The sequence below is a fragment of the Lonchura striata genome, chromosome 4 (assembly GCF_046129695.1).
Source record: "Lonchura striata isolate bLonStr1 chromosome 4, bLonStr1.mat, whole genome shotgun sequence".
NCBI lineage: Eukaryota > Metazoa > Chordata > Aves > Passeriformes > Estrildidae > Lonchura > Lonchura striata.
The window spans coordinates 67,372,891-67,385,561 of NC_134606.1; the positions used below are offsets into that span (position 1 = coordinate 67,372,891).

The 12,671-nt window shown below is 43.0% G+C and overlaps 1 protein-coding gene across 2 annotated transcripts in view; it reads right to left on the reverse strand.

Moving 5' to 3' along the window:
• The window catches only part of JADE1 (jade family PHD finger 1), a 43,548-nt gene that overhangs the window by 13,323 nt on the left and 17,554 nt on the right, over positions 1 to 12,671 (reverse strand). For both annotated transcript variants that reach the window (XM_077783040.1, XM_021541610.3), the window contains exons 3-5: positions 7,850 to 7,932; positions 4,316 to 4,473; positions 1,119 to 1,306 (exon numbers count right to left, since the gene is read on the reverse strand). In XM_077783040.1, the coding sequence (XP_077639166.1) occupies positions 1,119 to 1,306; positions 4,316 to 4,473; positions 7,850 to 7,932 (429 nt within the window). The remainder of the gene's footprint in view (positions 1 to 1,118; positions 1,307 to 4,315; positions 4,474 to 7,849; positions 7,933 to 12,671) is intronic.

The window sequence follows — 12,671 nt, forward strand, 5'->3', positions numbered from 1 at the left end:
AAAAGTATTTTTCCCTTAAGAAAAGCCAAGGGAACTTGCTGCTGCTGTTCTCCTGAAGGTAACCTAAACTTTGAAATTGTAAACTGAAATCCTCTAAGCCCAACACTAAACCTGAGTAGGGCTGATGTGAGATCTGGAAAAAAGTCCTGGATAAGAGACCAGGCCAAGACATAATTTGTTTCTTTTATGTGTTGGTTTAAAAAGGAGAAACAGAGTTATAAATGGTCATTTTGTGCTTTACCAGTTCTTCAGTCATGCCATCTATGGGCTACAGCCAGGTAAAACATGTTTGACTAAACTGCAACTCAAAGCAGGGAACTGCCACAACGCCAAAACAAAAACCAAAGGTGTTCACCAACATGTCCAAACCCCTTCTATCTGGCACAGCATTTTCCCTCAGCCAAACAATGCGGCAGAAGTTCTGTGCTGACTCACATCCTATTCAGTTCCACTGAGACCCTCTCCTGAAGCACTCAGCTAACCAAGAAAATGTTCCAATTTGCCCCTCTCCCTGTGTCCTTTCCCTCACACAACCCACTCTGCAGAAAAGCTCCCCTTGTGACAGCTCTTCCTCCTGATTTGGAACTACAGCACACAGACACAGTGAGGCTTGGGAGCTCCCTCCAATAAATCAGTGCAGGAATTCCTTCCTGTCCCATGCCCTGTGCCACTCAGCTGGCACAGATTCTCTAAGCCTGACAAACAACTTGTCTTGCCTTCTCTGTACCAAACACTATGAGCTAAAATGACAACACAGATTTGTGCTGAAGACAAAAATAAATAAATAGGACTACATGGAAAAACTACCTTTGTCTCTCCGACATTCCCTTTGAGAACCAAGATGGCAAACTGGGAACTTCGTGAGATGGAAAGCAGCAGAGAAAACAACAAAACATATGGCCAGATTCTAAGGTCTGAGACCAGGTCTAAGCAGATACAACACAGGAGTTATGAAGGCATCTATCTTAGGGCTTAATCACATCAGCTCTGCTCATATAATTATTATCTCCTCATACCTCTACTACTTCTTCTTTCTCCCTGAAATTATTCTTAAGATTGCCAGCTTGAAAAAGAAAAAAAAAAAAAAAAAAAAAGGCAACAAATCCCTCACTGCTCACCCATTTCTTTGAATTCTTCATTGGCAAGTTGCAGCCATGCCACGTCCACGTCGTTGAGGTCGTAGCGGCACACGCTGTCTGCCAGGGTCCGGATGTCCACGTAGCCCAGCTCCGGCGGCTCCGCGCCCGAGGACACGATGAATTTCCTGGGCCGCGTGAAGGTGACGGCTTTCGTCTCGGACACCACTCTGAAACAGACAGGCAGGCAGGCATGAGGAGTGCTGAGAGGCTCAGCTCTAGAGAATTCAAAATGCTCTGCTCTAAGTGACTAACAGCCACCACCAGCAGCCACCTAACCATCCCAGCAACCACCTGGCACCACAGAGGTGGAAAAACAGTTCCCTGCACTTCCAAAACTGATTTGTGGTATTGTAAGAACTTGACTAGAGTTAAGAACTTAACTGGAGTTGTCTAGAAATCCAATTCATTGCCAGAATTCTAAGTAAAATTAAATATTAGAGGACAGAGCTGTGCTTTCTCTTACCTGAAATTCACACTTGCTAAAGCCAAAGCAGGGACGCTCTATTACATAGTGGCTGCTATCTATACACACGTTAAACTATGTTTTAAAACTTTTTTTTATATCAATCTGTTTAACTAAAATACTGACCATAAGAACATTCAAGGAAAAAAGAAGTATTTCTGGCTGTCTCAGTAGAGGACATTGCCCTTTCTCTTAATCAACAGCACATACTGAAATTGAGCTTGGATGAAGCCTGCTTCACAACACAACCCCGGTCCCTCCAGGAGCAACAGGCCACACTGCCAAATGCCTGCCTGCTACACTACCACTGGAGGTGATTTTTTGGGGTGCTAGTGCTGCAAGAGAGGAGATTGCACCACCCAGTGTTGCCACAACTCTCTGCTGGTAACAGCCTAAGCCCCACAAGGAGCAGGACAGCCTCCACACCCCACTCTGTTCTGCCCCCATCCGAGGTCCAGCGTGTTAACTCCTAGCAGAAACCCTGATCTGCTGCTGCTGTATTTGCACAAACAAATCTCTGTAAATTCTCTACCTTTCTCAGCTTTGTACATCCCTCAAGCTTCCCTTCTTCTACTTATTTCAGACAACGAGAAATGGTGAGCAAGAGCCAAATGCTGAATTTGGAGCTTCTGAGGTGCTGTGAAAAATACAAATGTGAATGACTTTGCCAGCCTAACTGCACTGCCTGAACTGTTTCTGGTCATATTGCAAAGACTACTGCATCTTCACAGAGAATGTACTTTAAACTGGGCACTTCTCTCCAAATAAATTCCTTCCAGAGTACCTCTCTGTGGAAATCATAACCTCTGGGCAGCACCCTGCCACAGTAGTGGCACAGAAGAAACAAGCACAGTGACTCTGACCTCAAAACAACTCCCTTTCCTGTCTTTATTTCTGGGCTAGAAAGAAATTTTAAAAAGGCAGCCCTCAGGACACACTGAAAGCTGAATTGTCATTCTGACCACATGTCTACAGTGAATCTCCACACAGCCTCACTCCTGCCTCCTGCTCCTCTGCCCTCACCAGACACTACCTTTTATTCACTGTTATGTTCCTTACTAGCACCAGCTCCTTGTACAGCTTTGGCTCCTATCCTACCCCAGCTATGATCTGTCTGTTGCTTATTCCATGCACAGACCTACCCCCTTCCCTCCCAAATTCAGGATCAGAGCAGTTCCTGCACTCCAGCAGCAAGGCAGGGCTCTCTGAGTGTTTTGTGAGGGAGTGAAGAGGACAATAATCAGGCATCAATGGGCTCCTCTGGCCAGCAGGTGCTCAGTAGGACTACACAAGATAGCTCAGCAGAAAACAAGGAGTGGTGCCTGCTGTGCCAATACCCCAGCTGTGATGCCTTCTTTCCCTGTCTCTTACCATCTTAAATTTGGAGCAACATCTCTATTGCCCTTTGGCAGAGAACAGCTCTCTTCTAAGTGAGTACCTGGACCTGCTATAGCCACCAAAGCATCTCCCTGACAGATACAGGGCAAGGATCCCCTGGGAGGTTTTTCCTCTGCCCAAGTCCCCAGGTGTGTGGCACTCCCACAGCCTCAGGAGATGCTGAAGAGAGGAATCAGTGAGGAGCAGGCAATGTGAGTGCACATCTACTGGGTGTGTGTGTGTTTCTGCAGGGACTGGGAGAGGTCAGTGTGGAACAGGGAAAGGGTATGTCCCCATCTCCTATACTGCAGAGCAGAGAGCAAAATGCTAGGTTGTCCTTGGAGCTCCAGGTCCAATCCTTTAGAAGAAGAATGGACAGGATTTCCCTGATGTGCAGGTTAGTCCCTCCTAGTGGGGCACTCCGCAAGTGGCTGCACAGAACAAAATCAACACTAACAAACCTTCCTGAGGCTTAATCCAAGGCTAAAGGTGACAGATACACACCTTACAAGAAGCAGTCAGTATTCTATCATCACAAAATTTTTGCTGTGTACCAAGGATTGAGCTGCTGTGGCCCCACCAGCACTGGTAGGTCCTTTGGTAATGCCTTATGGGCCAGCCTGGACTGACTCAAAGAGATCTAGAATGATCAAATGGCAAAAATCCTTGCTCTTATTTTCCCCTATCCCTAATAAGCATAAAATGGACTGCAGCACACTGCTGCCCTTAGAACTGCAGAGTTTAATTGGAAACAGGAAATAGTTTAACAAACATGGCAAGGAAAATAAGGGATTTTTGGATAAGAGCTAGAAAATCTCACATTATTTAGTTACATGAACATCTGGAGGGCTCTTAAAACAGTTGAAATGTTGTACAATCAATTTCTTAGGTTAATAAAAGAAATCACAAAAAAACCCCTATGAAAATAAAGTAACTGCTGTGTTTTCTCTAGCCCTTAAGCCTGGTTTGTCCAATTGCTCCTCGAAAAGAACCTATGGCTTGGAAATAAGCAGAGGGAGTGCCAGAGAAGGGCTCTTCCAGCAATGATAAGTAAGCTCAAGTCTGCCCTAAAATAGAAGCCATTTTAAAGGTTCTGTTATCACACTCCGTTGCCAAAAACAGTTCTCTGACATTTGTGTTTGACATGGGTAGAATAGGCCTGACTTTTGACCTCTCTGACTGTTCCAAAAGGTGATTCCAGGTTGCTCTTCATCTCTGAGAACCAAGGCCTTCCTAGCTGGGCACTGCACAATAAAGCTCAGGAAGCCAAGGCAATGCAGGCGTAAGCTGCTAGCACAAACATGTGTGTATTTGTTCCCATTCCTCCAAATTATACCTGGCTACTGGTTCTGGGATGGTCCCTGGGCTAACTGGCACCTGAACTCCCTTTTCCCACTCCTGCCTCCAGGGATCTGCCAGCACATAGTATTCATCAGGGTTCAGCTGGAAGGAGTCATGTAACTTCATGGCAGTGATCAGGTCCGTTCTGAACACCTGCAAAGAGAGTGACCAAGAGAGAAAAATAGAGACACTGACATTTGATATCGACACTACCATTCACAGCTTCAGGGTAACCATGGAGCACAGCGGGGAACACGGTCACTGTACCACCAGTGCACTAGCCCAGCCCACTGCAGAACAGGGATTAGCTTCATGGCAGGGAAAGGGGAGGCTGAAGGCACAAATAGTGACAGGATGACTTCCACCTAACTGCACTACAGGTCCTGGAGCTCTCCTGCACTGGAGACTTGCTCTAAAAGGGTTACTCGCTTTCACCTCCATATTGGCTGCAATAAAAGCTGCAGCAGCTCTGGGTTGTAAAACAGCAGCACAAGGAAGATTCGTTTTTGCTTCCCAGGATTTTTGGATTTTTTTAATTATTGGAGCTCTGACTCATACCAAGACATTCTAGAAAATCCCTGTGGTAGAAATCAAGGCATGACTCCACCATGACCAGCAGCAAGAGGAAATTCTAAGAAGATGACTCCGTGCAAGTGCTTATAAAAATAACCCAAAAGATAAAAAAATAAGACCCAAACTGGAATTCTGGTGGCAGCTCCCCATTCAGTACAGGTATTTATTCAATCAGCTACAGACACCTCTGTGTCACAGTTGTAATTTTCCTTTGCTCTTGCAAAGGTATTCAGCTCTAAAGCCAGCAGGATGTTTGGCAACCTGTGGGCTAGCAGCCATGAACAAGTAGCCATGCTGTCTTCAACAAACCACTGAATGAAATAAAAAGATCCCTTCACTCCTGTGGCAGGCCTGCTGAGGCAGCTTCAGCCTGCTGGCATTACAGAAAGCCGAGTGCTGCTATCACAGGCATCCCAACTACAAGCCTGCACTTGCTAGCATGAGTTCCAGCCCTTCCCACCCCCTCCTCTCTCCAAAAGACAGGGTTCTCTTCACCTCCACAACACTAATTTCTAACTACTCCATGCCTCATTCAAAGGAAAGGGTTAAAAAGTAACCAGGAGACAGAAGATTAGCACCACCAGGACAAAAAGAAAACAGGTAAAGCTCCCTGCAGACTTCTCAGTCAGTGGTGGTCAGAAGCAACATTCACCGAGCCCCACACTGCAGATACATCAGAAAAAAACATGGATTTTCAGGGCAGTGCTCCTAGACTCCCTTATGAGGCTGCTAAGGGGGCCAAGTGACCCATCCTCCCAGCCCCAAACCAATGGCCATGCTGTCACCTCAGCCCCAGCCTGCTGCTGTGTGTGGCTGAGGCAGAACCTGATGTGCACAGAGAGCTACCCAGGCAGCCACTTCCATCATCCACTACTCACACACCTGAAAACCCTGGATTTTTGGAACTATTTTAGTGTATTTGATGGCCAATTGCACTTCTGAGAATATTTTCAAGTGTGATTTTCCTTGCCATACTGCACATCTCGAAACCCCTCCTCCCTCCCAACACACATGTGCTGTCCCACTTCTGTCTACATATGTTTCTGTTTCTACTCTGGTTTTGTCATTAAAATAGCATAAAATCATGACATTTTTCTTAACACTTGTCTTCATGTGTTCAGAAAAAACTGCCACCATTAAAAATAAAGACAATGATTGCCATATGAAGAACAGAGTGAATGCTGGTAATGAAATATATTGAAATGTTTAAAACAATTAAATTACGAGTCTTGTGAGGCTTCAATCAAGAAATGAAAAGTAAGCCACAAAGTAAATGGGCTCACAAAACAAACAAGCACAGCTGGCCAGGGGATTCTGCACTTTTAAGTGATTTGACTTAAAGCAATCAAAAGTCAAATTAAAAGAACACTAAAAATATAAAATGGGACACAAACCTCGCTCAGTCTCAGGGCCAAAATAACTCAGGCTCTTGGATAAATTTGTCACAAAACTCCCTCAGAAGCAAAGCTAATGCAGCACCTGACAGCCAAGAAACTCCTTCCCAGGCCAGTGGCCCCATGACACCATTCTTTCTGCTCTAGCTGCTGATGCAATCGGAGTGCCTGGAGGAAAGCAGAGCTTACAGAAGTGCTGGCTCTCAGAAGCACTGAACACTTCAAAGCTAAAGGGTGAAAGCCTGGCCACGCTGAAGTCAGTGGGAATTTTGCCACCAAGTTCACTGAGGCCAGGATTTCACCCGGGGAGTTTGCGCGCGTCGCTTTCCTGCCAGCGCGCTTCTGCTGCGGCGAGCAGGGACAACGCAGCGGGGGAAAGGCTGTGCAGCAGAGCTAAAGGGAAGCACAAGAGAAGTTCATCCAGACTGAGAAAACATGAGAGAACAGCACAAAACTGCAAAGATTCTGACAGCAAAAGCAAGGTAAGGGAGAGAAGAAAACAGAAGCACACAAAAAATCAACTGCAAGACTCCTAATTATCTCCGATGATTTCTTGATAGCCGTTCACGAGGTGGTTCTCAAAAGCAGGTGTAAGGGGCTACTTCTAAGCAATGCACAAAAGGTAACTAAGGAAAATAAGCTTATTGCTCACAAGAATAAATTCACCAGGGATCTTCACAATGGCAAAAAAAAAAAAAAAAAGGTCTGTAATAGCCAACAGTCACAGGAGTTTGGAAACCAGCAGTACTAGGCATAGTTCACACTGAACAATGAATGGCATCTCCTTGTGAAAACTCTTCTCTGAGACTTAGGTACACTGTCATTAGGGAGATTAATAAAGCACTTTTTCCTCAATACTACTTACTAATGTGTAAGTACAATAAATGAGAAATTCCGTCTCCCAGAGCTAATCCTTTCTTTGCAGCTTCTACAAAGTCTGCAGTGTAGTATTTTGCCTGAAGACAGGAAGATTCAGCAGGAACATTTCCAAAGAAATGGATCACATTTTGTGTGTTACTAACAGCTGATTCAACCTGGAAAGTTCAAAGATTTTTATCTCCCCTGATAGCATTTCTTCAAAGCACTAGAAGAGACAGGACTGTCAGGAAGCAGATTTCTAGTTTGACAAGCACTTTAGCAAAGATCACACACACAGAGCTCCAGTACAAACTATGAAATAAATGCACATAATGTAAATTTCCACTGTTCACAAATCAAGCTGCAAATAAACCCCAATGCCTAAAATAGCTCAAGAAAGACTCTGAAGCTATGCTGAATGGGTGTCAGACTACAACAAAATTCACAGATAGAAACTGGTGCTGGCAGTAGCTGTGCCAACAGCTGAACTCTCTAATCTTCAGGGGAGGGGGGAGAGGGGAAGAAGGGGTGAGGAAGGGGAGGTATGTGCCAGCCAAAATGTAGGGGAAAAAAAAATAATAATTAAAAAAAAAAAAAGTAAATCAGAAAAAAATTGATCCATTACCGGAAGACATGCATGTATATATTGTGTGTACAGGTACTGTGAGAGATGTAACAAAATGCAAGTCAAATTCCAGAAATACCTCAGAAGGTTTCCGGTCCTCATCTCTGGAACATGAAGTCCTGCGACGTTGAGATCTGGAATGCTGGGACCAGGTAAACAGACCTAGGACACAGAAATGATAATTTGCAGGCTTCTGTGACAAATCCCCAGGAAACTCTTTCAAAATAAACCAGAAAATAAAAGCCACTCAATCCTAAATTTCTCTGATCACTTTCTTGGGTCTGTTTTGTTTCTCATTTCCCAGCTGAGGTGTGCCTGTACTGGTTGCACTGCACTTACCTGCCTTCCACCCAGCATTCCAAAAAAAGCCACTTCATAACATCCTTCTCCCCCTGAGCATCAATAAATGACTTCCTGCAGATTAATAACTGACCAGGAGCTCTGCCAATAGCTTGGGATGTATTCTTTGAAGCTAATGTCCTAGATACCTACACTGGTTACCTGATTTCTGCTGGCAAAAGCCTCTGCAAAATGAAGCACACAGCCACACACACACAGCAGAACCCACAGAACAAGCTGTTGTTTCTTCTCCCAAGCAAATCTCCCAGTGTGGCTGTATGATTTTTGTCTGTGTAATTATTCACTACATTCCAAACAAATTATACCTTTTTGCCTTGAAACTGTTTGACAGGGTCTCTGTCAGCTTTCAGAAATATTGTAACGGGAGGAAAGGAAAAAGAGAAAGAATCTGCACTCCTTTGACAAGATAGTGCTTTGACACCAGAATATATTGCACCTGTGCAAATCAACTCATTTCAACACAGTTAAGATTTACAGGTACAGCAAGTATTTTCCACTGTCAACTACAAAGGAGCAATGAAAAAAAAAAAAAAGCCAATAAATCTTTCTTGGTTGCAGAGATGAAGGACTTGTACTAGGTCTCTCTGGCATGGAAGCTAAGACCTATGTCATTAACTCAGTATTTGCAGATCTGGATGTTAATTGAAGCAAACTGATGCAAAGGCCTTCCCACACTGCTCATTCCTTCACTGTCTGTGCACAAACATGGTAGGAGTAAAAAGGGTAAGGCTACAATCTGTAAGAACAGCACCACCTCACACCAGCCCACAGAAAACTCTCAAGGATTCCCTCAAGAAAGCCCTGTTCAAAAGCACAGGATGGGATAAGTTCTCTATTAAAAAAAAAAAAAAAATTTAGAAGTGAAGTATCTATACAATGCTTTCACTAGAAAAATTTGACTGAATTCATTAGGTTTTAGTTATCTGTCTTCTCTTTTCAGTTAGTGATCCATTAAGAAATCTGCCCCAGTACAACCTCTCTGGAACACAGCAGTGAATAACAGACATTACACAGAATATGCATAATGCTCAAAACTGAAGCAATGTTCCCAGCAAATAGCTAAAAAACCTTATCTCCTGAGGTAAGAATACAGAGAGGATCATTTAAAGTAAATGTTAGTGTTTTAATATAAAACATGGTGAAGTTATCAGCACTCTTTCTTCTTTTCTTCCCTTCATAGAAAGAAGGAAGAAAAATAGTGAGTGACTGCCATTTATTACTCTGTGAGAAAAGCCAGACTCCCAAGATCATTTAAGTACCATTCCATTTAATTGTTCCATTGAAAACTGAAGAAGAAACACAAGCAGGAGTACAGAAACACAGCAGGAGCACAGTACACAACACAAGCAGTTGCAAGGATCCTATCAGACCATCCCCAAACTCTGCTTAAGGTCAGAAGGGAATAAGTAAAATCCCTCACAAAAACTGTGAGATATACAGCTAAAATGCATGACAAAAAAAAAAAAAAAATCCAGATTTATTTCCTGTAATGCAGCAATGTAAATATTAACATTTTAACACTCAGACAGATGTGATTTCTTTAATCAACAGCCTCCCTAGAAGACACAGACCACATACCTACCCCCACAGATTACTATTCAGTTCTCATGGGTTCTGATATTTTCCATTGGCAAAACATTAATATCTGATCAACTAGCTGCCACTGAGGTGTTCAGCAAGTTAAACCACTGCACCAGCAAGTCAGCACCTGGAAATTTCCAATTCTTTTGTGGATCTGAGTGGTTTTTCTTCACTGTTGGACCTGGGAGAGAGAGCCTGCTCACATGAAAGATAATTAAGAACAACAAGCTGTATTGGCATGGTGTGTTTGATTCAAGTTTCTGTGACAGATGAGCTCATCAGTCTGGAGGATTTAACACAGTTGTTCCCAAGTAAGGAAAGCATGTGGCAAAATTAGTGTAGTGGCAGTGTGATGTACTTCTGGGTCTTTACCAGTGTCCTTTAACCCAGCTCTGATGACAACTTATCATAAACTGAATTAAAAAAAGAGTATGGGCCACTTTTTCCAGGTCCCTCTCACGCCACAAAGAAGCTCCAAAGGTGAGGAGTAAGACAATCCCTGCCACATCACCCATCTCCATTTCCTCACTGTGTCATCTTACACATCAGAACAAGTGTTTCAAATGCACACTTCTATGTCCATTTACACAAGGGTTTGGTCACTGGATTAACTAACTGTTCCAAGTTTCACAAAAGGGTAATTCTTATCATCAAAACTACAAGAACTTCACTTTAAATTATTTTTTTAAGTGCTAGATGAAAGCACACTATGTAAAATTTCCATGCCTGAGAGACAAGTCAAACACAGCCAGCCTTCCTCAGGATCTATTGTAAATAAGGGTTTTTCTTCCAAGCCAACCACCTTGCTACACTGAATAAGGAAAGAAAGTTTTTATCAGTTTTGTAACAGGCTCTTCCTTGGACACAAGGCTGGTGGACTCACAGTGGAAACACTGTTACTGAAGGGGTTGTTGGGTTTTTTCTGAGCAGCGTAAACTACATAATACCAGGAGAAAACAGTGGAAGAATTCCTCACGGGACTGAGGTTTTACTACAAACTGCAGCTAGCAGATGACCTTTGGCAAGGGCTTCACATCAGTAGGGAAAACATTTACTCACTGAATAAACAAAGCCAGCCTTGAATTCAGATTCAAACCAAGCACCGCTGCTTAGACAAGAAAGTAAGAAATTGAAAGAGCCAGCCAAATGACAGCAAAATATCCAGCCCATAACAGTATTGACTCTAGCTACTTTTGAAATCCCAAACAAAAGTTGCAATTCTGCTTCCATCACAGCTAATGGCAAAACATCAGCGTCTTCACCAGTGCCAGCCCAAGCCACTGAATTTCCCAAAGCCCTCATTAATAAACCATCCACCCACTCTGCCTACACCAATAAAACTGCAGGAGGAAAAGTAAGGATGTTATTTGTCTATTAAACATCCTTTCCATATTTGCACACTTAATCCAGAAAAGGGACCTCACTGAAAGCAGAAATTCACAGTCCATTACACCTGCTTCAGTGCTTAATGATCTGATTTGTACATTTGTACATTTGTACATGTGCATGAAGAACCATCCCTGGATTATACAAAAGGCAGAATCTACTTTGGTCAAAACAAAACACAGGATTCGAAACAGCTCTTCTGTACTATAATAAGCACATGAACTTAGTTCAGTTGTTTCAGGAAGATTCCAGACACTTCACCAAAATCATTCTCTTTCATTAAGTATCCAAAATCACTGTGTTCCTCAAGTTTTATGAGTACCATCCCCAGTCCCAAACTGGATTAGAATCATCAAGACTAGAAAAACAACTAAAGATCAAGACAAGAGTTAAACTCTGTTATGGTAAAATATTTTTTTAAAAAAAACATTGTAAGGCAAGTCTGAATCACTGGGATTTGGATGATATAAAAGTTCTGTAAGATACCATTATATACCTCATGGGAAGAATGAGTTTCACAGCAGATGGAAAAACAGTGAGATGTTAAGAGAGCTCATGTTACCATAAGCCACGTGAGAAACAGTAAATATGAAAAATACACAAATCCAAGGCATGAAGCCAAATATAACATCCAAAATATGCATTTCCATCATTGTTAAGACATCAGAGATAAAAGGTATCTTATTAAGTGTTACATGATCACGGCAAGTCTAGGATGAATGCAGTAGCCTACTCAGCATCATCACTCTAGGAGAGAGACCGAGATCATTTGGATTCTTCCACAATTCAGATTCTTTCAGATGACCAAGGTGTTTGAGTGTTTTAAAAGGCTTTCATCACTGAGAAGAACGGGGGAGGGATCATACTGCTGTTACCTGCTCTTAGCTTTCCTTTTGCATTTATCTACTTGAAGACAAAAAGCAAAAAGGAATCCCAAACCACTAAAAAGGTGTAATCCTCAGTGAGGGAGGCAGAGTTCTAACACACCATTGGTGCTGCAAAGACTTCTCAGACTCAAACAGGAATTTTTTCTTTTCCCCAAGGCTGCTATGAACACTCACACTGTAAATACAGTGTTCTTATAATACCACCACAGGGTGTACGTAGCACACACGCCTCCTGATAATAAAAGAAAGCAATCAAGGAGTGTGCATTCTTTTTCCCCACTTGTGAAGAACACATGCTTCCCAAAAGGAAAAACTTAATCAATTTTAACAGCATCATTTTATTAAATGATCTGTCAAGAATACATTTTCATTCCCCCCCCCAAAAAAAAAAAAAATCCAATCAAAACAGAAAACTGCTTGGAACCAATAAAACAATTCAAAGCCTCAGGGAATTCTACCCCACAGCTAATGCACTGCTCAGCATGAGCAGAGAAGTCCCAGCTATTAAGCATCATGCACAAGGCTGTTGTAAAGCCACCTGTAAGGCACCCAGCTGCGTCCCTGGAGAACTACGTGCTGCTCCAGCCTCTGAGCGCTTCGAAGGCTCGGATCCCTGCGTGTGCTTCTCTCAGTGTAAATACACTGTTCTACCCCACTGCAGCAGGCAGCACAGCACAGCAAAGCGGC